A 27,824-nucleotide genomic window follows, 5' to 3' on the forward strand; every position below is an offset into this window, starting at 1 on the left:
AAAGGGACAGTTCACCACAAAAATCACATGCAGTGCTGTTTATCAAACTGGAGAAAGAAAACAAATTTTCACATTTCCATCGTTAAAATGTCTCATTAGTCTTATCTTAACGCAGAACAGTGTCCAAGGATCAACCAGCAGAGGATAGTCCTGAAGACAGCGAGGGCAGTTATTGAGTTATTTTTGCTTATTTACAGGGAGGAAAAAGGAGGCGGGGAATAAAAATACGTGTGATGTGGCTGAATATTTTCACTGCATTTGGTCTTTTAATAAAACATTGCAAAATACATTTACAATTAACTCAATGAATCAACATTTGTCTTTTTTGTTTTTGATGAGAAGAATAATTTAAACTGGATTAAAATCTCAACTTTATTAACTGTGACGATTTATTTAAAAATGTGCATTTACACACACACAACCAACAGCGCCGCCTGCTGGTAGAAACAGGGTGCAGCACTCATCCTGACACCACGTCCTAGTTCTGTGTCAGAAAAGATTCGTTGATAAATATTGTGGCATTTTTCAAACCTTTTGTCAGAAATAATGATTCTAATGGTCAGTTCTGTATAATGTCTGTGTCAGAAGAACAAACCAAATCAATCCGTTGAACTTTAAGACCCATGATGCCCTGCAGCGACTCGTACTTCTCCTTGAACCTGAAAAACAAAATGTTTTTTAATTATTATCATTATTATTATTATATGAGCCTGAACCAGGTTCAGATCAAAAACGAACATCAGAGTCCACACCGCTGCCTTCTCTGGGTCACCCTAAATTCATTAAGATTAGCTGTCAAGATAATGAACTTCCCAATAAGATTTGTTTGTGTTAAGTCTGAGTCAGAGCTTCAGAACGTCCCTGAGGCTGGGAAGCCTGACAAGGATCTGCAGCTCTGACAGAGTCTAACAGGCCTGGCGCGGGAAGTATTATTTATTTAAATAGTACACATCTATAAATCTCATCTCTGCTTGGACATTTGGACAAAACAAGAAACAGTCAAATGAAAACATTGATCCACCTGTGATGATCGTGTCATTTGTTGAATATTGGCGCCTTCTTAAACGCACCAAAGTAATTAAGGAAGAATCACTCCACATGGAAATTTGGTTATAGTGTGAAAAAACTGATGTTATTGTTATTGTCTCAGATTAGCATAGCTCTGTGCTAGCTAATGAGAAAAACGATGCCTACATCTTCTTCTTCTTGTTCTTCTCAATTCAAAGCATAACGGGTGAACTATTTTATCTCTTGTGTCCGTTTTAATTATTGACAAAATAATTTTATTTTCTTCTAATGTTCTTTGTCCCAATTTTGCTTAATGTTGTTAATAACGTTTGTTTTTATCAACACTTTTCTGTTTTCGTTCGTTTTAACCACGGATTGTTGATTCGCTTTTTTTCTCGGCCCTCTTCGCGCGCCGTAGCTCCGTATAAAAGCCTTTCTAACCGGAAGTCCCGCCCCTTTTCATCCCCTCTCTGGCCGACTGAGTGAGTCTCACATTCCCACACAAACAAAATGACTTATTTTAATCATCATCCATCCTCTTTATACGCGATCATTATGACACCGCCGCTGCTAAAACCTTTTTATCACCTTCAGTAGCTACAAGATGAGACAAATATTTCGCTTTCTAACATTTTCTTGTCCTTGTTGAAACCGATAAACTGACTCCATCTTTCTGTGCTTTTCCGCAGCGTCCAGTCCGCTGACACGGCAGCATGGTGAGGATTTCTTCTTATATAAACTCTGCTAGTGATTAACTCTATGTGCGATATTACAGTGTCTTATATTGGGGGTTGTTATAACGTAAAGTGGGTGTTTAACGACGCACCAATGGCCGACAGTCCGGGGAGAAAGTTGGCTAGCTTAGCTTAGCATTAGCAGAATGCCGTTTATGGGCTCAGTTGTGCTAACCGGCTACATGTTCACCAAGTCATATGTGTGTTACCATACCATGTGTGCTCTGTTGATGTTGTTTAATGGTTCAAGACCATAATAACAGCTGTTGGAGTGAAGAGCTGATGGCAGGTTTTGATGGGTTAACCATAGCTGCTGGGCTAACGGCTAGCTGCTTCATTTAAAACACGTTTTTGCCTTAAGCAAGCAGTCCAAACATCTCAGGCTGATGTGCCCGTGATGCATTCACATACTTGCAAGAGCAAAGGATGGACCAAGTGCTGGGTTTCGACCTCTCACAGAAACTTCAGTTCCACCGGTCCACTTACACGATCACGCTTCTGACTGCTGACAGTCTGTGGAGTTTGTATGTTCAGTGTATGATTGTCTGCTGTGTTTGTGTTTGCAGCCTCGCAAGATAGAAGAAATCAAAGATTTCCTGCTGACAGCCAGGAGGAAGGATGCCAAGTGTAAGTTACACAGCTGCCTCTTCATCGTTTTTGTCTTCTTGTTACATGTTTCTGACCACAGCCATGTCTGTTCTGCCATGTTTCAGCTGTAAAGATCAAGAAGAACAAGGACAATGTTAAGTTCAAGGTGCGCTGCAGCAGGTACCTGTACACGCTGGTCATCACAGACAAGGAGAAGGCCGAGAAGCTGAAGCAGTCCCTGCCCCCAGGTCAGTGACAGCCGTTAGCTTTGGTCTACACAACATGACTGATGCACAGATCTGTGCACATGCAGCCGTGTTCGCTGGTTTTATTTAAAGATCTCTTGGACCTACACAGCTTTTAGAGATGTGTAATTTAATAGTGATAACTGAGGGAGTTGGTGTTAAGATGTCGGGAGTCTGTAAAGTGTCTCAGGAGTCCAGTGACGCTCCCATCAGTCCTTTGTTTCCATGACACCTCAGTGGAACCACACACGTCATTATACTGATCAGTCATGGATATAAGAGAAAAAAGTGTTAGTTGTGACAGGGACAGGCGAGTTCCAGCTGCACCGATGGTTATATTAGCCTGTTAGCGTGTCTTTATATTAACATGCTGATTATAACCCTGAATCATTTTTATATTTATCATGTGGTTTCTGGTTATCACACTGCATGTCAAATTAATTTAATTCTGCATTATTGTCTGTGGCTCTCCAGGTTGTGTTGAGTTTTGCATCACAGGCTGTGGTGTTAGGTGTTTAATTCACTGCAGACTAATGTTAGTTTACACCCTGATGTGACTCAGCTGCACGTTAATGTGTGTTTTTTAATTTTCAGCTGAGAGTAAACTTTTCTTACATATTCATTGAAAATAAATGTGCTCACAGTTTAATAATGAGCCTCCAGCCTCCGTCAGATGATGCATAAATGTAACTTAAGTCTGGTTTGTCGTGACTCACTCTCCACTGTGTGTCGGTGTTACCTACCCACCGTTCCAGTGTATAAAATTACAATATTTTACAAGTTTAGGATCTTTGTGTCTGAATGTGTTTTAACCTGTTTGTGTTTTTTCTCTGCAGGTCTGGCTGTGAAGGAGCTGAAGTAAATCCGTGATGTACAGATAATTGTAATAAAAATTGGAAAAACTAAAATCCTGTGTGTGTGTTTTGTGTTTTTCTGCTTTAATGCGTGTTGTGATCAGCCTCTGAAGGAGCAGAGCGCCTGGTAGAGGATGGGTGAAGTTCCCGCAGCTCTCCACTAGATGTCCTGCTCCCTGCTGATTCTAATCTGCAACATGTTCCAAGTTTATTCATCAATTTGTCAGATGTTTCTGATTAAAATGATCCTTTCCCTCCTCCTGCACAGTGATGTACTCACCCTGTGGCTGTGTTTGCAGGTTGAGCTGTGTTTTTCCAGTCAGTCGCTACAAATGCAAAACAACAAAAAAGTCCAGTGGGAGGCTGAAAGTGGGCCAAACATGGCCCAGAGGCAGAACCGCTTCCCCTGACACGGGCTGGACTTCAGTGTTTTTGCAGAAAAAGTTGTTTCCATTAATCTGAATACAAACTACAAGAGTGCAGCCTGAGCCAGGAGGAAGCTGCGCGCCTTTACGCAGCAACAGAGCTGCAGTAACATTATTATTTAGGCTGCACATGGCAACGTCACAAAACCTGGCTTCTACGCACAGTGAATAACAAGTGACTAGAATAGAATAGAACTCTTTTTATTGTCACGATACACAAGAACGATGAGAGTAATGTCAACCTGTTTCAGTCATGCTGGTGATGGGAGACTTCTTTGGCACTGGGATTATTGTGGAAGATTTCAGGCAGGGTGGGATGATGGCCGGGGCCAGCGAGGGGGTGAAGATCCTGGTAAAGCTGGGGGTGAGCTGGGACACACACACACACAGAGACAGACAGACACACACACACACTTTGTCTGACGTAAATGAAAACGACCCTCAGTGTTTTCTGTTTATGTGTTTTTACTGTTTCCACTTTTCAAACATCTTCATCACTGATCAGATGTGATCTGTCCCTCCTCCTCCTCCTCCTGAGAAACAACACTGTGACTGTGGACATGTGACATCATTGATCCGCTCAGTGACCATCACTGCTGCTCCACCTTCAGCTGGGAGCCGTCCTCATCAGCTGGAGGTTTATCAGGCGTCTGTCACGCCTCGGTCGTCTCCTGAAAGGACAGAAGAGTTCAGGTTAAACTTTAACCCTTTGTGTGTGCTTCTGTGACTCACTGAGGAGGAGGACTGAGTCATACCTGCTCCTCAGGAGGAGGAGGGGGAGGAGGACCTGGTTGTGGTGTCTCCTCCTCTTGTTCTGGTTCGAGGTCCTCACTCTGTGGAGCGGAGGCTGTCTCCTGATGGACGGAGTCGTCAGGTTTATCAGTTCGATCTTCTCCAACCTTACAGAGCAGAAAGGGCGTAGATTAGATCATGTAATGATCACATTGATCCTCATTCAGCTGGATTCTGTCTGTCCTCTGTGCCTGAAACTCAGTCACTCCTCCTCTGCCTTCATCTGCCCTCCTCCGTCCTCCTCCGTCTTCATCTGTCCTCCTCTGCCTTCATCTGCCCTCCTCCGTCCTCCTCTGTCTTCATCTGTCCTCCTCTGCCTTCATCTGCCCTCCTCCGTCCTCCTCTGTCTTCATCTGTCCTCCTATGCCTTCATCTGTCCCCCTCTGTCCTCCTCTGTCCTCCTCTGCCTTCATCTGTCCTCCTATGCCTTCATCTGTCCCCCTCTGTCCTCCTCTGTCTTAATCTGTCCTCCTATGCCTTCATCTGTCCCCCTCTGTCCTCCTCTGTCCTCCTCTGCCTTCATCTGTCCTCCTATGCCTTCATCTGTCCCCCTCTGTCCTCCTCTGTCTTAATCTGTCCTCCTCTGTCTTCATCTGTCCTCCTCTGTCTTCATCTGTCCTCCTCTGCCTTCATCTGTCCTCCTCTGTCTTCATCTGTCCTCCTCTGTCTTCATCTGGCCTCCTCTGCCTTCATCTGTCCCCCTCTGTCCTCCTCTGCCTTCATCTGTCCTCCTATGCCTTCATCTGTCCCCCTCTGTCCTCCTCTGTCCTCCTCTGCCTTCATCTGTCTTCATCTGTCCTCCTCTGTCTTCATCTGTCCTCCTCTGCCTTCATCTGTCCCCCTCTGTCCTCCTCTGCCTTCATCTGTCCTCCTCTGTCCTCCTCTGTCTTAATCTGTCCTCCTCTTTCCTTTTCTTTCCTCTCTTCTCCCCCAGTCTGTCCTCAGCTCTCTGTCTCATTATTGACATGATTGTTTCATTCTGACATGAACTCAGACGTGTCTCCTCACCTGTCCTTCATCCTGACGACCTCCTTCCTCCTCCCTGGCCTCCTCCTCCTCCTCTGCTGTCTCCTGGCAGGCACCGGGCTCCACGTCCACGTCAGCCTGTGCAGGCTCAGAGATCTGTGGATGTTTGTGCTCTGGACCAGGCCAGGTCTGGAACCTGAAACTCTGTGACACACTGACCTTTGTGGACTCTTCCTCTGCGATCCTTCGCTCCTCGTCCCTCAGCCTCTCCTGGTGTGAGGCCTCCTCTCTGGCTTTTGCCTGCTCCTCCTCCAGGAGGACCAAACGGGCCTTTTTCTGCCAACACAAAGTGTCAGAGAGAACTGAAGCTGCGTGATGCTGCCCCCTGCTGTCCATGCCCGCACACAGCAGCTCACCTCCGCCTCGTACTTCACGTTCTCACTGTGCTTGTAGAGCCAGTGAGCCAGAAACCGGATGGGTCTAGCCGGCCTCCGCTCCACCACCTCAGCCAGTGCTTCCGCCAGACAGTCCCCCAGGTGTGTCTTTATGTAGTCCGCGTCCATGCTGCCCCTCCTGGCCGCCTGAAACTCAGCAACCAGCTAATGTCAACACTTCAACACTTCAAGCAGGAAACAGCGTGAACAAACCTCTTCTTGCTCTGCGCGTCTGTTTGGCGTCTCCATGGAAACGGGGTCACATAGAATAGAATAGAACAGAATGTCACTAGACACAAGTACAATGAGTTTAAAGCCGTCAACCTGTTTCAGTGCAAAAAAGCAATGTATAAAAAGAGATATATGAAAGTATGTAAGTTTAAATATATTGCACATGTTGTGTATTGTCCATCTGTTGTGTTGTACATTAAATCAGTGTGTGTGGGAGTTCAGGGTGGTTACAGCTTTTAGAAAGAAGCTGTTTTTGAATCTGTTTGTTTTGGTCTTGATGCACCTGTAGCGCCTGCCAGAGGGTAGCAGTGATACAGATCAGAGCCGGGTGGGAGCTGTCACTGATGATGTTTCTGGCTCTGCTGAGGCCAGTGGCGGTTTTGGGCCCAGGGCGAACCGGGGCAGTCCCCGGGGCGGCATCACACAGGGGGCGGCACGAGCAGATGGAAAAAAATCATCTGCTCAGCTGTTTTCTATGTCTGTTATAGATCACTGTGTGGGGAATGGGCAGATTAGCGGGAGTGGGAACTCTTACTGTTAAGATCTTTAAACAACACAGAAGTTTTGGGGCCGAACAGACAGACAGCAGAGCTGCAGGCAGAGAGACAGAGGACTGTAGCCTGATGCTGGACTGAGAGTCTGATGCTGGACTGAGAGTCTGAGAGTCTGATGCTGGACTGAGAGTCTGATGCTGGACTGAGAGTCTGAGAGTCTGATGCTGGACTGAGAGTCTGATGCTGGACTGGGAGTCTGATGCTGGACTGGGAGTCTGATGCTGGACTGGGAGTCTGATGCTGGACTGATGCTGGACTGAGAGTCTGATGCTGGACTGGGAGTCTGATGCTGCGCGCTGTGTTTTATAACGTCCATCCATGACGCGCTGCTCTGGCTCATCGGTTAGCGAACAAGTTAGCTACTGTCTTCTAACATAACTCCGTCCATCCATGACAGGCTGATTAATGTTAAACTAAACTAAGAATACTGCTGCTGTCAGCTGCTTTATGAGGTAAATACAGGGTCAAAAGTGGGAATTTTTTTTATTCCATTTCTTTTTATCCATTCAGCCTCTCGTCACTCGATGCCCACAGCCTGCACCATCACATTGATTAAAATGACTAGTTTCCCAAAGTGTTACACATTACAACCTTTATGCCTTCAGAAAAAAATCTCTTTTTATACCAATTATCATCATATTATCCATTTTGTAACCTGTCATGTTCTCTGTAATCTTTGATGTTTGCTGCATGTTTGTTCTCCTCTCTCTCCTTCATCCTCTCTGTCCTGTCTCCCTCTTCTTCTCCTCCTCTACCTGGCCAACTGTCAGCAGGAAGGTTCTCCTTATGATCCAGGTCCTGCTCAATGGATGAGCGGTAGAAGGTCAGCAGCAGGGCGGGGTTTAGGTCGAGCTTCCTGAGGACTCTCAGGAGGTGTAGCCGTGTACCTGGATGTGTGGTGTTGTGTTGTGAGGGTCTTTTTGCAGCGTAATGAACTAAAGTTTAATTGGGACGTCCCCTGTGGGGCTCTGTGTAACTACCCTGCGTGGACACTAGGTGGCAGCAGAGCAGCTGATACTGTGGAATCATAACAAAGCAGCGAGCTGTGAGCGCTCCGTGTGTGTGTGTGTGTGTGTGTGTGTGTTCATCCAACACTTTTCTGAAGCGACTGTGCGCGCCCCCGTGTCCCTCCTCGTGTCCTGTGCGTACTATCAGTGCGCGCCCCCGCTGCTGGCTGGCTGTGGGTTCGGAGCAGCTGTCGGTCGGATAGTATCTGAGGCTCCACGGACGCGGAGACATGAGCACGGAGTGATCGCTGCTCATTTTCCTCCTTCCACAGGATAAAAAAACCTTTTTTAACCGGACACCTCAGCGTGGGCTCCCTGCGTGGGCTCCCTCTCATGCGTGTCTCGCGTGTCCACAGCCGAGCATGCTTTTCACGGTCGCCTTTGTTTGCTGTGAGACTTGATTAAGATCTCCGGCAGCGCTTCAGCACTCGGAGGCTAATTTGAGGGCCGTGGCTAAACTTTTTCTTTTCCTTCGGGATGTCTTCGGCTCGCGTGGATTACATCGCGCCCTGGTGGACTTACTGGCTTCATAATTTCCCTCACATCAACCTGAGGTTTCAGCCCACCGACAACCACTTCCAGCCCGAAGATGAGAACTACCAGCAGGTCAGTGCAGGAGGAGGCTGCAGCCCAGATAGAGGCGCAGAAACTGGGACAGAGTATGCCTGTGGGGCTGCGCAGGGTGCGCGCTGACATATGGAATCTCTCTATTATAATCCTCTGATATGATGCTTGTGTGCAGCTTTAAGATGTTTATTCTGCCCTCGTTTCTCATGAATGCTGCTAAAAGTGTCTGTGACTGAGCTCCTATTGAGCACAGAGGCTGTTTTACGCATCATTTTATGTTGCAGCTCCTCAATCCTCCTTTCTCTGTAGGAGAGAGGGATGTTTGAGCCGGAGTGATCCCATCTTTACCCCCTGACAGAGCTGTGAAGCAGGCTGGGATTAGACCTCTAATGACCAGCTTGTGAACACACGTCAGGTTCCATGAATGTTTCATGATCGCAGCATTTTAATTTTTCAAGGTTACAGCTCTGCTTCTGTCAGTGTCCTGCTGGGAGAGAGGGAGAGGATGGCATTCAGTGTGGTCTGCAGAGGTCAGGACACCTTCAGGAGTCCTGCAGAGTCAGAGAGGGGACACGAGAGGACGAGCACGCTTTTAATTCTAACAGGAGAGACACGAATTCAGAGTTAACATCCAGAAATCAAAGCAGTGGAGCTGAAAGCACATTTAGAGTCCTCTGAAGGACTCGGAGGCCTGTCCCTGTATGAGGTTGGTAAAGGCTGGCCTGCCTCTACAGATGTGGACTGATCCATGACTCTGTGGAGAGGAGTCACTGGGAATCCCCCAGGAGGAGTTGGATGAAGGTGGAGGAGGGGGGGGGGGGTGTTTGCCTGCGTTCACATTAGAAGCCTCATTGTTCAGTTCTCACCACAGATCAGATACAGGGACGACTGAGAGCCACATCCTGAAGAGACTCTGGATCCATACAGGTCTGAGCACCTCAGATCTGAGTCATCATGTTGTGCATGTGCTCACCTGTCCGACCGGTCCAGGTGACTCTGCACACTGATTTATTGAGTGAGGCATCAGCTGAACAGGAACAAACAGCTGCTAACTTCAAGCTAAAAGTAAATGTGCAAAACCAGAAAAGAAGTAAGAGCCAGCGTCCTAAAGGTACTTAAAGGACGTCGTGTGTCAGCTTCTGCTGTCCAAAACATCACCTGCTACATTAGCAGCGGCGCTAACTCCATCTCTGCAGGAGATCCATTGACAGCTTCACTGACTTTCTGCTGAGAAAAGGCAGCGAGACCGAGCGAGCGAGGGAGGGAGGGAGTGAGGGAGGGAGGTTTTATTTTGTCCTGCTGCCAGTTTCTATTTTCAGTTGTGTGGAAGTACAGTCATGGAGGCGAGGGGAGGGGGGGGGGGTGATTCTCAGCAGGTGAGAAACACTTCCTGCTGAGAACGCTGTCAGCCACGAGCAGCCTGTGTGGGAACCCCCACCCCCACCGCAGCAGCTCCAGCTCCGGGTTTCTGCCCCGCGGTGCAGTTTTGCAGTAAATAGAGGGACAGTTGTGATTGTAGTGTTCTGGTTGTGTTGTGTGCAGTCCTGCTGAAGTCCTGTACGTGTGCTGAGCTGCTGGATGTGAAGGAATGTAGAGGGGTCAGTGTTCTTTGTCTGCATCTGTGTGTGTGTGTGTGTGTGTGGTCAGTTTCTTACAAGGAATGTCTGTCAGCTGAATCATCTTCCTCAAATTTCTGTCTTCTGACAATAATCACGCTGTGGTAGAGTGAAGGCCGCGGCCTGAAAGCTGCTCCGGCTCCTCAGCTCTCAACACACTGAGGAAGAAAACACAGAAACTGAAGAAAGGCCCAAAAATAGGACTGAGGCCCAGTTTGTCCTGTGTGTGTCTGTGTGTCTGTGTGTGTGTGTGTGTGTTTGTGTGTCTGTGTGTCTGTGTGTGTGTCTGTGTGTGTGTGTCTGTGTGTCTGTGTGTGTGTGTGTCTGTGTGTGTCTGTGTGTCTGTGTGTGTGTCTGTGTGTGTGTCTGTGTGTGTGTCTGTGTGTGTCTGTGTGTGTGTCTGTGTCTGTGTGTCTGTGTGTGTGTCTGTGTGTGTGTCTGTGTGTGTCTGTGTGTGTGTCTGTGTGTGTGTCTGTGTGTGTGTCTGTGTGTGTCTGTGTGTGTCTGTGTGTCTGTGTGTTGTGTCTGTGTGTCTGTGTCTGTGTGTGTGTGTCTGTGTGTGTCTGTGTGTGTGTCTGTGTGTGTGTGTGTTTCTGTGTCTCTGTGTGTGTCTGTGTGTCTGTGTGTGTGTCTGTGTGTGTGTGTGTGTCTGTGTGTGCAGACATCATGTGTAGGTCAGCAGGTCCGAGTCCATCTGACTTCTCCTTTCTTTGTCCGTTTCCTGTGATGTGACACAACACGTGTTTCACGCCAGACGTCTCGCGGTCGTCCCACATGTCCACCTCCCTCACACTGTCCACACCGCTGGGTGTGCTATCGAGCCTTTGATGGAAGCTGTGTCTGAAGAGGCCATAATGAATGTGACAACACTCACTGTGGAAGGTCCCAAACCTAAAACAGAGACATTGTCATTTAGATGAAAGTGACAGAACATGGAGAGCCCTCTTCATTTTTCACAGCTAGCACCTCGTAATAAGCTTCTTAATGGAAAATACCCCAGAATAGCATGAGGAAGGGCGGTGGTCGCCTGTCAAGTCCAATAGATGGCGCTAAAATCACACCAGTTGGCAGAAAATGCTAATTTAATAGCGGGTTGAGGGCAAGTGGAATCACAAAGAGAGACATTACCCTGGTACATTAGCTTAGCTCTATTCGACCCTTCATCATCCGGCTGTCGCCATGTTGGCAGCCTAAGCTCCTGGTTAATCCAAATACAGGCAAAGAGGTGGAGCTGAGGTTGGTGGGAAGGAAGGAGCTTGTGTTGAAGCCTGTGGAAACAACCACTGTGTTTGAATCTGGGACATTTCTTGTTGGAGGCGGGGCTTGTCTCCATGGTAGCAAGAAATGACGGCAACAATCCGTGTTTCTTAACGCTGAACTCCAACCAGCTAACCTGCATGTGGCAGCTGTTTTTGTTGTTCCTTTTCCAGCCTGAAGGGGGCACCAAACATTCTGCTGTAGCTTTAAAATGGTTTGTTTCTCTGTCGTGCTGCGGTGTTCCTTCAGCCGGATGCTAACAGATGCTAACATATTAATAGAAAAATGAACCAATTTACTGTTTGTTGTGTTTAAGCTGCACTTTTTAACTGAGTGTGAAGTTAAATGAACTGGCCGCAGACTCACTTAAAGCAGCACACTCTCTCTCTCTCTCTCTCTTAATGCGCCCGATCGGTCCTCCTGGTGGTTTTCTTTCAAACAGCCGAGCTCTCAGGATGTTTTTCTCTTTTTGTTTTTCTTCTTCTTCTGCTTCTGGAAAAAAAGAAAATCCATCTGAAACCTGTCCCCCTGGATCCAAGCGCTCCTCCTCTGTTCCCTCTGGGGCGGCCATCTTTGTTTGCGCCCCCTCTGGCTCTCCAGAAGGTCGTTAAGTGGGGCTGATTAGCATCACCTGATTGGCCGGATGGTATGGCTGAGATCTGTGCTAATAACGCCGTGTGTCCATCCCTCATGCGTGATCTGACCACATTCAAACAGGATGTGACAGCGGCTTGTGACCATATATGGGGTTAAGTGCGTGTTTTCTCCTTCAGGTCAGATCAAGTGGCTAATTAGCCGGGCGGCTCGAAGTGGGACAAATGGGGGGGCGGCTCATGACCCCCTGCCCCCTCCACCCTGAGGGCAGGGCCTGGCTTTGGGTTCAAGGAGGTGGAGGGATGATTGGTGATGGTTCCCTTTCACACTGGAGGTTTTTGTCCTGCTGCTCTTTGAACTCCTGCGTCCTCGGATGTGTCTCTAAGACAGATTTTAAGGATGGTTTAGCAATGATCCTCCTCCTCCTCCTCCTCCTCTTCCTCTTCTTTTTTCCTCCTCTTCTCATCTGCCTCCCTTGGGTCCGCTTGCTGGGACTTAATGGCGTCCCAGCTGTGAACGTGGGGCAGGCCCGGCCGAGTGCACTCTGCTGGAAAGGACCCCGGGTCCCCGGGGGCATTCACCCAAGTGCTGGAGTGGAACTGGCAGGAGCGCAGAGGAGGAACGAGGAGGCGGACCGCTCCATCGATCTGAGGCTGGGGGGTGGTGCTGGTGGGGGGGCAGCCAGAGTTCCTGCAGGTCATTACATGAACTATGAGATTTAATCTTTCTCTCCTTTCTGCGGGGAAACACCTCAATGACATCACCGCTTTGTCCCGGAGGCGTCACTCATCGTCACATGATGTTTTCATTCTTCTCTCCCAAAGGGAGCCGTTCGTTTTTGATCTGCTTCACGGCAGAAGTAGGTCATAGTTGTATTCTTCACTGTTCTTCTTTCTCTCCTGGAAACATCGCAGCTTCTAGTTATTTATTGAAAGACTTTTCTTAAAATAAAACAGAAGCATAAACTGTCTCTGTGGTGCAGAACACATTCATGAGAATCTTACACACACCAATCCCCCATGTCACAAAAAACCTTTAAAAACTGCCAACGACACCAATATATTATCCTCAAAAGGAAGAAATACATCATCAGAAACCTGCAGGGGACCTCCAGCCCTCCGGTGGCCAGAGGGGGAAATGCCAGCGTTGTGTGAGGAAGTGAAACAAGAAGTCTGGTCAACAGTCGAACAGTCCATGAGCTTCCTCCGGGTCTTTTCACTCCGTTTGTTCCTTCCTAAATGAACCGGCTGACCGCAGCTCTGTGTGCAGCTCTTCATCATCTTTTTCTTCTCAGGTTTTTATTTTGTTAAATAAAATGACAACCTTTCAAAATAAAAGCCTGCCCAGCCTCCTGCTGCCCGCCGGGCTCTGACTTTTAAGGTGGAAGCTCCACATCTTCTTCTCTGACTCACCGACCTGACACCCGTTTAACCCCCATCACACTGAAGGAATGTCACTGTCAGGCTGCACACACACACACACACACACAGGGCTGCACACACTCCGCCTGGAGACCTTCTCCACCTACGCACAGCTGTCTGCCACCTGCTGTGCATGCGGAAGATGCTGCGGAGCGCTTAGCGCGCGTTTAGCCGCGCTGAGGAATTCCTCAGCAGACGCAGGGGAGCAGCTGGAAGAGCTTTTCCTGCTCTATGTTTTAATCATGATCAACACTTACGTATAAAAAATTCAATGTTTGATGTGAGACGGGCCGTAGCACACAGCACGGCTCTGTTTCCTGTCTGTAAGTATTCAGGTCAGACTTCGCTTTGCAGGAGGACGGCGAGCGTTTGGAAGGATGTCGGAGCACTGCAACCTCTCTCTCTCTCTCTTCCTTGAATGTGTGTCTGATGTTGTCCAGATGGTTCTGTAACAGGCCATTACAGCAGCACTGTCCGTTCGCCTCACCGTCCCATCTGTGCCGCCACGCCCCCAAGGCGTCCATCGTACCTCTGATGGGGCGGTGGGGGGAGTAAACGAGTCCTCTGGTGTCCTCGGGCTCATTCCAGCCCCGACTTATTACGGCCTCATTATGATTCTGTGTTTGTGCTGCAGGGCTCCGACCTGTGCCGGCCTGTGTGTCAGGATAAAGGTGTTCAAATCCTCTGGCTTCTCAAATGAAGAGACCTCAACGCTTCTCTGTGTGTGTTCAGACACACACTGAACTCAACACTACTCAGTAGTACTGAGTGATGAAGACACTGCCTCTCCTTCCTGTCTTCCTCACTCTTTGTGTCCACACCTCTGAGGCTCTTCCTTCCTGCGTCGCCGCCGCCTGCGGCCTCGTGCTCACCCCTTCCCCCACATCTATCAGAACAATTGAGAGGAAACAAAGGACAGAGCACGAGAGGAGGAGGACTGAACACAGAGCTGCAGCCGATGTGCTCAGGGAGAGATAAACGGTGTTTCTAACTTAATGGAAGGTTGGAGTACTCAGTGTGTGTGTGTGTGTGAGTGTGTGTCTGTGTGTGTGTCTGTGTGTGCGTGTGTGTGTGTGTGTGCTACATAATTCAGAAGCCATTATTTTTGCAGCCTGAGAAGAAAGAACAGCAGAACCAGAGTGGAGAGTGTGGTCCCGGCCGCTCTAAAAGCGAGCGTGGAATAAATGATTCTCTGAAGAAGAAACCATCTGAAGCTTCTTGCAGAGAGTTCGGGCGTCCGCTCTGAGGCCTTTTCTCTGCGCTGAATCACAAGACAGAGCGGCGCGGCCATTGAAGCCAGCCCGTCACACGCTGCTTCATTCAGATCGCCCTTTCACTCGTCGATCCCTCCCTGTCGCTAACCTGCGTGTTACCATGGCGACCGGAGCGGCTGGGTGGCCCCCCTGTTTGTGGGTTCAGCAGCTATGTCACCCATCCCCTTCCCCCCTCACCCCCCCTTCATCTCTCCCACCTGCACCCCCCACATCTCATCTACGCCTCTCTGGGAGCAGCAGTTAACACGCTTTTCATTCACTCTTTAATGGGGCGCTGGGGAATATTCTGACCTCCAAAACCCTTTTTTTACATCAGACTTGGATCCCCAAAGACCAGCGAACATCCCACACTGCTCAGCAACAGACTCCACCGTCTCCTTCTGTCAGCTTTGTTTTCTTCAACTTCTGCTTTTTCACAATCTGCAAATAAAGCAAGTCGCCTTCAGTTGATTTCTGAGGCTCAGTGTGGAGGCCGTCTCCATCTTGGCAGCGCCCAAACTCTCAGTTATCCCAAATATCAGCAAATGAGGTGCCAGAAAACCAAAATATTATGTCAAAGAACTCCAAAGAAATTACAGAAAAGACAGAAAATATCAGATAAATAGGAATTTGTTCCGATTTTGAAACAGAAAGCATCTATTCTGTTTCTTTTTTTAGACAAAAAATAGAAGAAACAAACAATATTTAATATAATATGAAACAATATTATTGAACATGTGTGGGAAAAAAATTTACAGCAAAAAGAATGAATTATGAGAACAAAAACCAAAACATTACAAAAAAGGAAAAAAGTTAAAATAATCAGAAATAAATCCTAAATGTAGCAGAAAAAAATGCAGAAATTTACAGGAAACTGTTGCTGAACGTTGGTCCTGATGTAACCTCTCAGTATAATAATCGATGACATCGTCCCAGATCTACCAGCTGATGTTTGACTTAACCTCAGGCAGCTTCACACATGACGCCACAGCAGAAGCATAAATTCGCTTTAAGGCTGAAACAGCAGAGCGTCTCCGCTGACAGGACGTGTCAGATGAACCGTGGCTGTTTTCAGCCTCCTTAGTTTACCTGTCTCTCCTTTTCAGCAATAATCCTGCAGATTCCTCCATTTCTGGATTCTAATCCCACCACTTGACTTGTGGCTGACATCACATCACAGCATGAGAGCAGATGGCTCGGCACCATAAAGATTTCAGACAAACTAAAACGGAGGAGCAGAGGGAGGGGAGAGAGGAGCGGGAGTAAACCCATCTGCTCACAGATGGATGCAGAATTCATTTACCACGGTCCTGTTGCTATTTTTGTCGCCACGCTCCGTCTCTGGGAGGAAGGAGAGGAGGCAGCGATGTGCGGGGTGGAGGTGTCTGCCTTCCAGGGTGGAGACCTGCTCTGAGAATGCACCTGGCCTGGTTACCGGGCGGATGCAGACACATGTGTCATGAGGCTTATTTCCATAGTAACCGCTGACAGGAAGTCGGAGAATCTAAAGATCTTAACAGAGAACCTGAGTTCCCAAGTTACAATAAGCTAATCCTGCATGGTGGGCGGAGCCTGCTCAGGCCGCCCAGGATGAGATGTAGCACTACAGCAATTACATGGTTTTGTAGTCAAACATAGAAGCTAGCATAGCATGCTCAATTTAAAGCCATCATTTCCTTGATAGCTCCTGATTTAGACATTTGGTGACATGTCTCTCTCTCTCTCTCTCTCTCTCTCTCTGTCTGCAGTCGCTCATCTTCCTCGGCTGCGTGGCGGCGGCCGGCCTCGGCCTCAACCTCCTTTGTCTCGCCATCTACCTGAGCTGTCTGTGCTGCTGCCGCAAAGAAGAGGAGGAGGAGAGCAAGAAGCCCAACTCCTGCTGCGTCACGTGGTCGGCGGTCACCGCCGGCCTCATCACATGGTGAGAGTCCAGTTCCCGTTTTATTGGTCAGTTTGTATTCCTGACAGGGAGCCGGTGATGGGTCCTCTCTCTCTGGGATCGGGGGCTTTGGACTTCACGGCACGTACTGTGGACTCTCTGTGAATTTGTGCACGTTGTGTGTGTCTGCCTTTTGTTTATCCATCTGTATGCTCGGCGTGTCTGCGCCCTGTCAGTCCAGCTCTGTTTTTGCATTTCAGTGTCTGCATGTTCCTCCTCACACAGTGTTTGTAACTCGGCCTCTGATCTAACCACGTTCAGAAGTGAGGCAGAGCGACCCATGTGACTGCCTGGTGAATGGGTTAAATCAATGCTAACCTGCTACCCCCCCAAATACCTAACAGTGTGAGCACTCGCACACCTCCGTGTTAAAATCTTCAGCTGTACTAAAACCAGGATAATGTGTGGTCCACGCCGGGTGTAGGTGGAGCAGAACAACGGGAGCCACTTCCCTAATTACTACAACAAGGATGGAGTCTTATTAACAGACCCCCCCCCCCCCCCCCTGTAGATAAACCTCCCACTCTGAAGCCTCAGGTGGAGACGTGGGGGGAGGGAGAGGGGAGGAGGGGGGAGGATACATGAAAACAACCGTCAGCATGGAGACAGATGGGACAAACAAAGAGACACACGTGACAGTGCTGCAGGGACGAGGAACAAAAAGGCAGAAAAGCAGTGAGGAAGACTCTTCATCTTCTTCTCCACACTGAAATAACTACAGTCTAATTCAAAGAGAAAGACTCTGGTGGGTTTGAGGAGGCTTGTGCTGAGCAGAGGTCCAGACTGTCACATCGATAACGTGGATGAAAGGCAGTGATGGGCCTGCAGCAGGAAAATAGACTCTGACATGTTTGGACGTCTTTTGTCCTGGACTGGCAGCCATGAGTCTCCTGAGACGACAAATATAGACGGACTATTGTAGAGTGTGGACTCACAGCACAGGTCCAAAAAAAAGTCTAATGTGCACTAAAAAACACAAATAGCTCCTGGACTCCTCATGCATGAAAGCTGTGCCAGTTTGCAGCCGATGGCTCCACTTCAGAGACTCCAGGACAAAGACAGAGAGGTACCAGGACTCCAGGACGAAGACAGAGGCACCAGGACTCCAGGACGAAGACAAAGAGGTACCAGGACTCCAGGACGAAGACAAAGAGGCACCAGGACGAAGACAAAGACAAAGAGGCACCAGGACGAAGACAAAGACAAAGAGGCACCAGGACGAAGACAGAGAGGTACCAGGACTCCAGGACGAAGACAAAGAGGCACCAGGACTCCAGGACGAAGACAAAGAGGCACCAGAGACTTCAGGACAAAGACAAAGAGGTACCAGGACTCCAGGACGAAGACAAAGAGGCACCAGGACGAAGACAGAGGCGTACCAGGACTCCAGGACGAAGACAAAGAGGCACCAGGACTCCAGGACGAAGACAAAGAGGTACCAGAGACTCTAGGACAAAGACAGAGAGGTACCAGGACTCCAGGACGAAGACAAAGAGGCACCAGGACTCCAGGACGAAGACAAAGAGGAACCAGAGACTTCAGGACAAAGACAAAGAGGTACCAGGACTCCAGGACGAAGACAAAGAGGCACCAGGACGAAGACAGAGGCGTACCAGGACTCCAGGACGAAGACAAAGAGGCACCAGGACTCCAGGACGAAGACAAAGAGGTACCAGAGACTCTAGGACAAAGACAGAGAGGTACCAGGACTCCAGGACGAAGACAAAGAGGCACCAGGACTCCAGGACAAAGACAGAGAGGCACCAGGACTCCAGGACGAAGACAAAGACAGAGAGGTACCAGGACTCCAGGACGAAGACAAAGAGGCACCAGGACTCCAGGACAAAGACAGAGAGGTACCAGAGACGCCAGGACTGAACTTAAGACTGATTTATACTTCTACCCCCGCCGGTTGGCTCGACCTGCACCTCAAACATACATGTATATAGACGGGAGAGCTGTGATTGGCTGGCTTTGGTAGCAGTAGCAACGTATTTCCTGTTGACACTGCTGCGCCGCCATTTTTAAAAATGTCTTGTTGACTACAGACGATTATAGGCAATAAGGATATTTAAGAAAACAACAAGATACGCTCTCTCGGTCACCACTGTTCACTGAAACAGGAAGTGGCGGAAGCTAAACAATCAACGAGAGACTTTAAAGAAAGAAACCCGCCTCTACACCCCTAGTGGTGACGAGGAGGAAACCGATGCAGGAGTTCAAAGGTTCACGATGGGATCAGAACATCTGTGGGGGTACAGGACATATTTCCTAAAGTGACAGTTCAGCCTTGGTTTGTGAAGCTTTGGGTGCACAGGGTGCACGGCAGAGCTGGGGGGGGGGGGCTCTCCAACATGGCCGCCCTTATGAAGATTGCTTTAGAATTCGTGGACAAGCCAAGAACCTCATCTTATCTCATCAGTGAAGCATGGTGGTATATCAGACTCTATCACGCCTGTCATAAATAAAAATGTCTTCTTCAGCCCCTGTGGGTCATATTCCTTCAGAAATAACTTTGAAGCCCCACTATACGTGGTTCTTAGAAGAATCAGCTGTTCTGCTCCTCAGGCCTCCGGAGATCTTCTGAGAACACCAGGCAGTCTGTCAGTGTGGAGACATTCAGCACACAGCGCCGTCCCCACAGTCACTCGTCGTACATCTTTAATGTGGGAAGCCCCGCCGCGCTGGAGAAACTCGACATTTTAAGAAACTGCACGTAAATATTTAAAGGTCTCATAATGAAGAGGGTTCGGAACAGAAGACATTTTCTGCCCTGACAGAGAGAGAGAGGGAGGCGGCTCAGAGTCAATGTGCGACATGCAGCTAAGTGTTGTTTGATTAGTGCTGATGAAAGGAAGTCTGACACACGGAGTGTTGGTGCTTTTAGTGCTTTCCTTCAAACTCAAAAGCTCTGCAGATGAGCAGAGAGCCGCGGCCGCCCGGCAGAAAAACCACTGAAACCTCATCAAAACTCATTTACACACAGTCAGGCCGCAGCACATTCAGGGACGGAAACATCAGCGAGAGACGCATCTGTGTGGGCTCGTAATTAGATTCAGAGGGCAGAGTGTGACCCGCACACAGAGCTGCAGTCCCGAAAGGTCCTGAAAGGTCGTAAAGAGCCTGGACCTTTCAGGACCTTTCGGGACCTGCAGCTCTGACCAAGTGTGTGAGAGCTTTTTCAGCTTGAATTCATTTTACAGCATATTTGTTTTATCTTGTGCAAAAATGGTGTCAAATATTTTCATTTTGTATTTTCTCAGGTTTTTAACAGAACGTTTCTGGACGTTTTACACGCATATATAAAAAAAAATTAATTTGCACAATAATGACGGCGATGCTCTTGAGGCCTAATTGAATTTTTGCCGCTGCTTGCTGAACTGTGGGCTGTCACATGGCTCGAGTGTCCACTCCTCTGGTAACAAATTAAATTATTGAAGCTCAGCGGCTGACTTAATGGATCCGACGCTGTGATGTAAGAGCTGAATCAGCCCACGGTCTTCTTCACTTCGTTAATGCCGCTAAACTGATGTCGCCGCACATACAGAAGGTTCCACACACAAGGGGGGGTCAGATATTAGATTACTTACTATTAGATTATATTAGATTACTAATCAATAGAAACAAATATAAAACGTCTGTGCAGGGACCAGAAATAAGCTGCATGTACAGAGGTAGAGGCGTCCGATTCCAATAAAGCCTGTCTGTCTGCTTGTCTCTCTGCCTGTCTGTCCTCCTGTCTGTCTGCTTGTCTCTCTGCCTGTCTGTCCTCCTGTCTGTCTGTCCTCCTGCCCGCCTGCCTGCTTGTCAGTCTGTGGCTTCCACACTGTCAGCAGAATCCTCACACTACACCCACAGCAGCATGTGCTGCTGCAGACTCACAGTGAACCGCTGTGACCTCAGTGTGGACATGTGAGAACATTCCAGCCCTCATGTGGCCACTCGAGAAACTGCAGATACTCTATTCTTTATTAAGTGTCAAAGTTGTGACTCATTACTCCATCTAGTGGTACAAGATGAATTTACAGCACGCAGCAGATGTTTTATGAAGGTTCAAAGCTGTAAACGTGTTTATTTCTGCTGTAAGGTTGAAGTTCGTAGGACCACTGGAGCGTCTGCTGCTTTTAATTTTTCACCCACACAGATTGCTGTTTGGAGCTTGTATGAATATTTCCTGCCTTTTTCGCGTCTTATTTCATTAACAATAAACAATATCAATAATTTCTTTACCGAGCCTGACTTTTGGAAAAACAGAAAAATAATGAGGCACTTTGGGAAAAGCCCTGAAAGGAGCCAGAGATGTTATTTGGTCCAGTCGGTAGTTAATTGTCAAGATAAAATTCCAAACAGTGTTACTGTGTGTGTCTGTGTGTGTGTCTCAGGGGTGCATCCTTCCGCACAGTTATAATAAAGATAAAAATCAGTCTCTTCCATAAAATCCCACACATCAAACACGGCACAAAGACTTGACTTTGTTCTGAGTGTTCAGAGATAAACTGTGAAATCTGCCTGCAGAGTGAAAACAAACTGTTTCCAATGAGCACGGAGCTGTTTGGATTTCAGTGCTAATTTATGTAAACAACAGTCTTTGAACCAGAAATTACACAATGCGGGCTTTTGGAACACGAGTGCATAATTTTAAAGCACTTTCACATATTCAGCCATCCAAGGATTTAATTTGTTCAGCTGGAGCATCGGCACAAACAGAATAACAGACTGTAAACACAGCGCTCTTAAGTAGTCTCTCTGATTGTGCTGCCATATGATGCGATTAACCCTGCGAGAAACATTGTCTCATCGTGCACATGTGTACGTGTACATATTTCAACCCTTTTATCAAACGTTCGTGAGTTTAAATAACACATATAATGCACATCACACAGTTAACAGGACATGCAGTTCCTCAGGTGTCCACTAGAGGGCTGGCTCTAAAGTGAGTCAATCCCCACCGACGTTTACAGCCTGGTGTGTCATCTCTGCCCTTATTTGGGCAGGAGGGGGGCGGAGCCAGGCATCTAGAGAGTCTTCAACCAATCAGATCGCACCAGTGGTAAAATGCTAACTGTTCCTAGCTTGAATCCATGTGCAGGACTCGTCGCCGTAGTAACAAAAAAATGTACATACAGAAAAGTTTGTTCAAACAGTGTGTGCTGCAACAGGAAGTGACCATGTGACGCTCGCATCATCATGTCTAATTCCTCTTCTTCTCTCTGCAGTGTCGCCGTGGGCGTCGGTTTCTATGGCAACAGTGAGACCAACGATGGCGTCTACCAGCTGACCTACTCCCTGTACAACGCCAACCACACGCTGGGCGGCGTGGACAGTCTGGTAGGTTAAACGCAAACAGTTAAACGCCGCCTGCACAGAGCGCCGCCGCTCCTGAAACAAAGTTAATCAGCAAGAAAAGTCTAAAAACGTGTAGACGCCTCCTTAAAGAATGTAGCAGGAGATCAGACGCTCTGTGTGCGGCAACCTGAGCTCCCGCCTGTGTGTTCTGTCAGACGCTGTAATGATTCCAGGTGGAGTTTTCCCGCCACATGAAAGGCGCTCAGCTGGAGAAACACGATGCTGAGCTGTAAATGAACACGCCGCCGCCGCCGCCTTGTCCACCTCGCACACATTCATCCTTTTCTTCCTTTACTCCGACACATCGTGAGCTCTTTGAAGGTGTGCAGGAAACAGAGCAACACAGACATGCACTCAGCATGGTACAACAACAAGCACACAAACAGCTACATTAGAAGCTGGGTTTGCTTTTCTGTGTCAGCGCGGAGGTCACTGATTAAAGTTCCAACATAACAGACGGGAACCGGCTCACACCTGCTGCTGCTGCTGCTGCTGCTGCTGCTGCTTCACCTCTCCAGGGTTCAGTCCTGGATGTTTATTCATCAGCCGGGAACATGAGCGCCCCCGTGTCCCCAAACTCCTCTGAACTTTGCAGCTCGTTTTTATGTTGCTCATGTTTATGAGCTGCAGCCAATACTTGATGGAGGTTTTATTTTTGCCACACGAACCGAATCTCGGTCCTACTCTTCTAATTTCTACTCTAAATTCTTTGCACGTGATTTTTTTCATTCTAACCATGGGAAAATCAATCCGGCTAGAGCGGGATTCGGGCCGTATCTGGATATATCTGGATTGATTTCAGTCAACCTCTCGGAGGTGGATCTAGCCGGATTGGCTTACATCTGGCGCAGGTCTGAACGCAAATGCAGCTAGCCCGAAAGAACGATCGACACGGGACAAAAATGCACGACGCATGTGCACACGCGGTTCTACTGCGGCCTGAGCGGACTCTGTATATTACGAGGCGCCACCTAGCGGTTTGGAGGACAACAAACAAGCCGGGTTAAGCTGGATTGAGCACAGACACGTGTGTGATAGCCAGATCTGAAAATAGGTCTGAACGTATCCAGCTTGAAGGCGATCTGGATTCATTCCTACTCTATCTGGACTGACTCTCTCCAGTGTGAAAGGGGCCTATATGATCTGGCTTCTTGCCCCTTCTTGCCTGAATTTGAGGAAACTAAAGGTTGATGACCTTTCCCCTAGTTATCAGGCATATTTTTGGCTGTTTAAGTGTCTTCCTACTGAAGACACGAGCGGCTGCATGAGAAGTGTTCTTCAGTAGATCATTTAACAGAACGTGTCCTCCTCACTTCTGACCTGACTGAATACTGACCTCCAAATCGACCCAGACTGCTTTCAGCCCCGGTCATTTTTCTTCAGAATAGCAGATCTATTATTATCACAGCTAAACAGAATTCAAATGTCACATCAGTCCCACCGCAGGCCCTGCTCACAAACACATTACACACTCCCGACCGTGGCTAATCACAGCCACAATGAGCCCCACTTCCTGTTTCACTTCTCGGCTAAAAGGCATCTGTGTGGGCCCAGAGGGCGGCGAGGCCTTCGCTGTCAGTGATCTCAATGGCGATCTCAGGACTGCCAATCGGACGGGCCCGAGCTGCTCCTTGTTCTTCCCAATCAAAGGCCTTTGTCTGCCCGGCTCACGGCTGGGAAACTGTGTGGCACACTGGCCTCTTTGTCCCGCTGAAGAATCAGACTTCTTAACAGTCTGCGGCTGCGTGCGATGAGCTCACACCGCGCTACAACACAAAGCCACCATGTCCAATTATATGTTTGCAGGCGTCCCCCACAGCAGCGCGCTGATCGGAGTAACTCAATAGGTGTTTATGCTAGCTGGCTAACGCGTGTCATGTGGGAACTAATCCTGACTGATGTCCCTCCATCAGCAGAGTTCATACATGCTTCCAGTTTACATCATTTAAAGTGAGAGGCGGCCAGAACCTTTAAAACACGCTGCAGGAACGTGTTTATCACCGAGGCCGCGCTCACACAGCACCACATTAATCCCCATTAGCACAGATGGAGACTTAATCCCAGCTCTTCAAAAGCAAGACAGCGCTGGCCACACACACACACACACACACACACACACACCGGCCAGACTGACTCGTCACTTCGTGGTCGTCTTACTCCGACCTTCAGGGGAACTGAGACATAACGAACATGTTTATGTCTGTGATGATGTCACAGCACAGTAAATAAGCCAAAACAGAAGTACGCAGACTGGATCATCAGACTTAACAGACTCTTCTAGTGGTACTTGAATGCACCACGAGTGATGTACAAAAACAAAAAAGTCAGCAAGTATTTGGCTGATCTGATAAACTGACAGCATGTGGACCTCCCCCATTTTTAGGAGATTAAAATTCAGTGACTCCTCCGCACGTCACAGAAGCCATGTTTGTCTAAAAACCTCTAACTCGGTGCAGCGACAGCTAAAGACGACATGAGGCGTCTTCTCCTGACCGTCCATGATGTTGCTCTGACTGAAGTAAAGGCCGCCGCTCGTCCATTTCTCTCACTGTAACAGCAGATGTATTTTTGAAGGGATGCTGCGGGATCACCTCAGGTCCATGTTCTGTTTCACGCTCCGGCTCCCACATTCAGTTCAAACAAAGAAAGCGTCTCTGCTGCAGAGCAGCTAAAAAGGTTTAGTGTGTGTTTTACACCTCGGCCTGTTTCTGTCTGCGAGCAGGCTCAACCTCAGACCTTCATTAAATGGTTGTATATTAGTTCCTTCTTTGAAACCTGCCCTGCAGGCACTGGGTTGACTTTAAGTCTTTGTGAAAGATGGCTTCAAAACAAACACACGCACTTGGTCCATGTTTTCCTCCGGCTCAGATCTAAAACTGTGCAGTCCCGCTTTAGTTTGTTTGTTTGTTGGTTCTTTGACCGCCATCCTCCCTCTGGCACTCAGACATGAATATCCCGCAGTAACGTATCTATGGATCAGTTACGCGCCGAGGATCAGGCCCAGGCGAGGCTGAGATCAGCAGGATGGGTCGTCTCCACGGGCGATAGATAAGATTCTCACACAGGAGGCGAGGATCAGATACATGCCTTCGTTTCTCATCTGCTCCGTCTGACGCACTGACGAACCACCAGATAATGAACAGAGCGCCGCACGTCCGTGGAGTTAATCACACCGAGGTGTCATGATGGTGACATTCAGGTCAATGATACCAACACCGTCAGAAGGAAGATTCTCAGTGATTTGACGCGTTTCCTCCTCTTGATCTGATCGGGTGAAGCTGTTTAATGATTGACAGATGTTTGATCCAATCAGCTGCCATGCGTTCTTTTGACAGCCACTGTTCTTTATAGTTTCTCATGATGACCTCCCAGATGTTTCTTGGTATTCTTCCACTGCAGGAACCTTTTTCAGGGGACGCAAAATAGGAGGGCTACTCCTGAAGTGCCTCCTGAAACATCTCCAAACTGTTAAATATGAAGTGGGCGGTTTGACTGCAGGAAGTCACACCTTTGTGTTTGTTCTTAGCACATCCTCTGACAGACAGAAGTAGGACCTTTACTTCTGGGTACTTTCCAAGCTAGTTAATGAGTGTTTGACAGCAGGAATTTGCACCTTTTTGGTACATTCCCAGTGCTAAAACCTCCAGTTAGACCTCCATTCAGGCTGATGAACTTCTAAGGACTTCAGAGTGCAGGAACTCAGAGCTAACATGAAGAGGCTCTTTTGTAAATCAGCCCATTCAGCTTTTCATCAAAGCCTCACAAAGTTTTCAGGACCGCTCAAAAGAGGAACAACTGGGAAGGTTCCTGCAGAGGAAGCCGTAGTTCCTGCTGTCTGCCTCTGGCAGCAGTTCAAGCACTCGTTTTTTTTTTTCTCCACAACATTCTGTTAAAATAATAATTCAGTTTCCTTGTGTGAAAGGTTTCCATAAAATTAGCTTAACAACGAGGCTGCCAGTCAGCCGCAAGCGCCGCGGAGGTGCGGGTGAGGAGGTCCGACTCTCAGTAAACAGCTCGGCTTGGAGAACAGCCAGAGCCCAGAGGTGAAGCAGCATCCTCCACACTGACGGCTCACTAATGAGACCCGTCGCTTGTTTACCTGTAATCACACAGCAGCTAATTCGTCCCCCAGAGGAGGACGGACAGCAAACAGAAGCCGGTTTATTACCGCGTCTCCGCGCTGTCGGACGAGGATCGCTGCCTCTTTAATTACTGTGTGCTTTGCTGGGAGGGAGAGGTTGTTTACGGGGAATGGCATTCACAGACACATCCTGTTTGTGATAATTAACAAAGTGTAATAAATGCTCTCATTCAGCTCGGGGTCTTTTGGCATTCAGAGACGCTGCTGCTGCTGTTGTTGGTGTGTTTGGAGGAGCTGAGTGGAAGCTATTAGTCAGTTTTACATTAAAAGCCGCAGAGACCACTCAGACCACCAGGCGACTGTAATGAAGAGGAGAACTGTCACTCACTCCCGGTACTCTCTCTCTCTCTCTCTCCCTCTCTCTCCCTCTCTCCCCCCTCCAGGTGACCGGCACCATGGGTAACATGAAAAGCGGCCTGCACCAGCACCTCGCCAGGCTGGATGAGATCTTCGCCACGCGCGGTGACTACGTGCAGACCCTGCAGTTCATGCAGCAGATGGCCGACAACGTGATCAAACAGCTGCTGGGCCTGCCGGACTGGGAGGAGGCCAAGGTGGACCTGGCGTCCGTCGCTGATCAGATGGCAAGCGTGGAGTACTACAGGTGAGGAAGAAGAGGAAGAGACGCTGCTTCTGTTGGTGCAGGAAGGTGGAGGCAGCGGTCAGATGTTGACCACCACCAGGACCTCAGTTAGCTACTGTCTTCAGGTGTCCTGCCATCAGCACCATGGTCCACTGTGGTACACTTCATGGTACACTGTGTCCATTTGATTAACCCTTGAGAGTGTAGGACATGGTCAACATAGCATAGTGTGGGGTCTTTATTTGATCAGGTTTGCAGTGTTCAGTTTTAGGACCTTCAGCACCACGGTCCACTTGGTCTTTGTTGTGTACGGTGTCCTCTCAGCAGGACCTTTGATTATCGGTTTATTTGGACAGCCACAGTTTGGACCTGTGACACCACGGTCCTCTTGGGTCGTAGTGTCCATTCCCTCAGGATTCCAGGGTCTGTAACATTCACTATGGTCCGCTCGGTCCTCTGCAGTGTCTGTTTGATCCCCGGAATGAGGGCCCTCTGTAACCCTCTCAGTCCTCCTGGTGTGTGGTGTCCAATAAATCAGGACCTTTAGCACCGTGGTCGATTCAGTCTCCCTGATATGCAACACAGCATCCAGTCGGTGGTCTAGCAGCGAGCTTCTTCATGTGTAGGTAGTGACCTGAATCCATCCCATGATGTTTGGCGGATGGATGATGTAATGTGTGCGTGAGTAGGAGCTTCCTGTTCTTCCTGTTCTGTGGTAGTCGTATCATCTTACAGCAGTTTGTTTTTATCTGTGTGTGCTCGTTGATAATCCTGCACTGACACACAGGCTGCTATTGATCCGTAAGGTGACTCCTCGGCTCTGCTGATAAATCAATAGTCAGACTGAGAGCTGGTAATAGACTCATCATCGCCTCACGCCAACAGATCAGCTGAGAGTGTGTCTGTGTGTGTGTGTGTGTCTGTGTGTGTGTCTGTGTGTCTGTGTGTGTTTGTGTGTGTGTGTGTCTGTGTGTGTCTGTGTGTGTGTCGTAAGTGTGTCTGTGTGAGTAAGTGTGTGTGTGTGTGTGTGTGTGTGTCGGTCTGTTTGTGTGTGTGAGTGTGTGTGTGTGTGTGTGTCTGTGTGTGTGTCTGAGTGTGTGTGTGTGTGTGTGTGTCTGTGTGTCTGTTTGTGTGTGTGTGTCTGTGTGTCGCTCTTGTTCATGTTACTTCACTGACTCACACCACAAATGTTTCCAGGAAATGTTTTGCATTCGTTTGAATTGTGGCCCAGAGCTAAACTCTTTTGTTAGTCTGTCCTCACACACACGC

At 48.4% G+C, this 27,824-nt stretch overlaps 3 protein-coding genes across 3 annotated transcripts in view; 2 read left to right on the top strand and 1 right to left on the bottom strand.

Annotated features, from left to right (window-relative positions):
* The first annotated feature begins 1,448 nt into the window (after positions 1 to 1,448).
* rpl38 (ribosomal protein L38) lies at positions 1,449 to 3,483 on the top strand. Its single transcript, XM_028408150.1, has 5 exons — positions 1,449 to 1,490; positions 1,698 to 1,724; positions 2,309 to 2,369; positions 2,456 to 2,578; positions 3,412 to 3,483. Exons 2-5 carry the CDS (start codon positions 1,722 to 1,724, stop codon positions 3,435 to 3,437), a joined length of 213 nt encoding a protein of 70 aa, XP_028263951.1. The 5' UTR covers positions 1,449 to 1,490; positions 1,698 to 1,721; the 3' UTR covers positions 3,438 to 3,483.
* Positions 3,484 to 4,397: 914 nt separating this feature from the next.
* LOC114437555 (DPY30 domain-containing protein 1-like) lies at positions 4,398 to 10,260 on the bottom strand. Its single transcript, XM_028408335.1, has 6 exons — positions 10,061 to 10,260; positions 6,260 to 6,289; positions 6,029 to 6,193; positions 5,655 to 5,948; positions 4,610 to 4,753; positions 4,398 to 4,525 (listed from the first exon to the last, which is right to left on the bottom strand). The coding sequence occupies exons 3-6, from the start codon at positions 6,173 to 6,175 to the stop codon at positions 4,508 to 4,510; spliced, it is 603 nt and encodes a 200-aa protein (XP_028264136.1). The 5' UTR covers positions 6,176 to 6,193; positions 6,260 to 6,289; positions 10,061 to 10,260; the 3' UTR covers positions 4,398 to 4,507.
* The window catches only part of ttyh2 (tweety family member 2), a 34,742-nt gene continuing 14,862 nt past the window's right edge, over positions 7,945 to 27,824 (top strand). The window contains exons 1-4 of the mRNA XM_028408334.1: positions 7,945 to 8,444; positions 16,295 to 16,467; positions 21,702 to 21,813; positions 26,356 to 26,576. Coding sequence (XP_028264135.1) covers positions 8,316 to 8,444; positions 16,295 to 16,467; positions 21,702 to 21,813; positions 26,356 to 26,576 — 635 coding nt within the window. The 5' untranslated portion in view covers positions 7,945 to 8,315. The remainder of the gene's footprint in view (positions 8,445 to 16,294; positions 16,468 to 21,701; positions 21,814 to 26,355; positions 26,577 to 27,824) is intronic.

Source organism: Parambassis ranga, chromosome 6 (genome assembly GCF_900634625.1).
Source record: "Parambassis ranga chromosome 6, fParRan2.1, whole genome shotgun sequence".
In the NCBI taxonomy this organism is placed as follows: Eukaryota; Metazoa; Chordata; class Actinopteri; family Ambassidae; genus Parambassis; species Parambassis ranga.

Coding starts and splice junctions, on each gene's coding strand:
- rpl38 (XM_028408150.1), top strand. Junction 2,370..2,455: donor CAGGAGGAAGGATGCCAAGT/GTAAGTTACACA, acceptor GCCATGTTTCAG/CTGTAAAGATCAAGAAGAAC. Junction 2,579..3,411: donor GAAGCAGTCCCTGCCCCCAG/GTCAGTGACAGC, acceptor TTTTCTCTGCAG/GTCTGGCTGTGAAGGAGCTG.
- LOC114437555 (XM_028408335.1), bottom strand. CDS start 6,175: ATGGACGCGGACTACATAAAGACACACCTGGGGGACTGTCTGGCGGAA. Junction 5,949..6,028: donor ACGTGAAGTACGAGGCGGAG/GTGAGCTGCTGT, acceptor TTGTGTTGGCAG/AAAAAGGCCCGTTTGGTCCT. Junction 4,754..5,654: donor GTCGTCAGGATGAAGGACAG/GTGAGGAGACAC, acceptor CTGCTCTGTAAG/GTTGGAGAAGATCGAACTGA.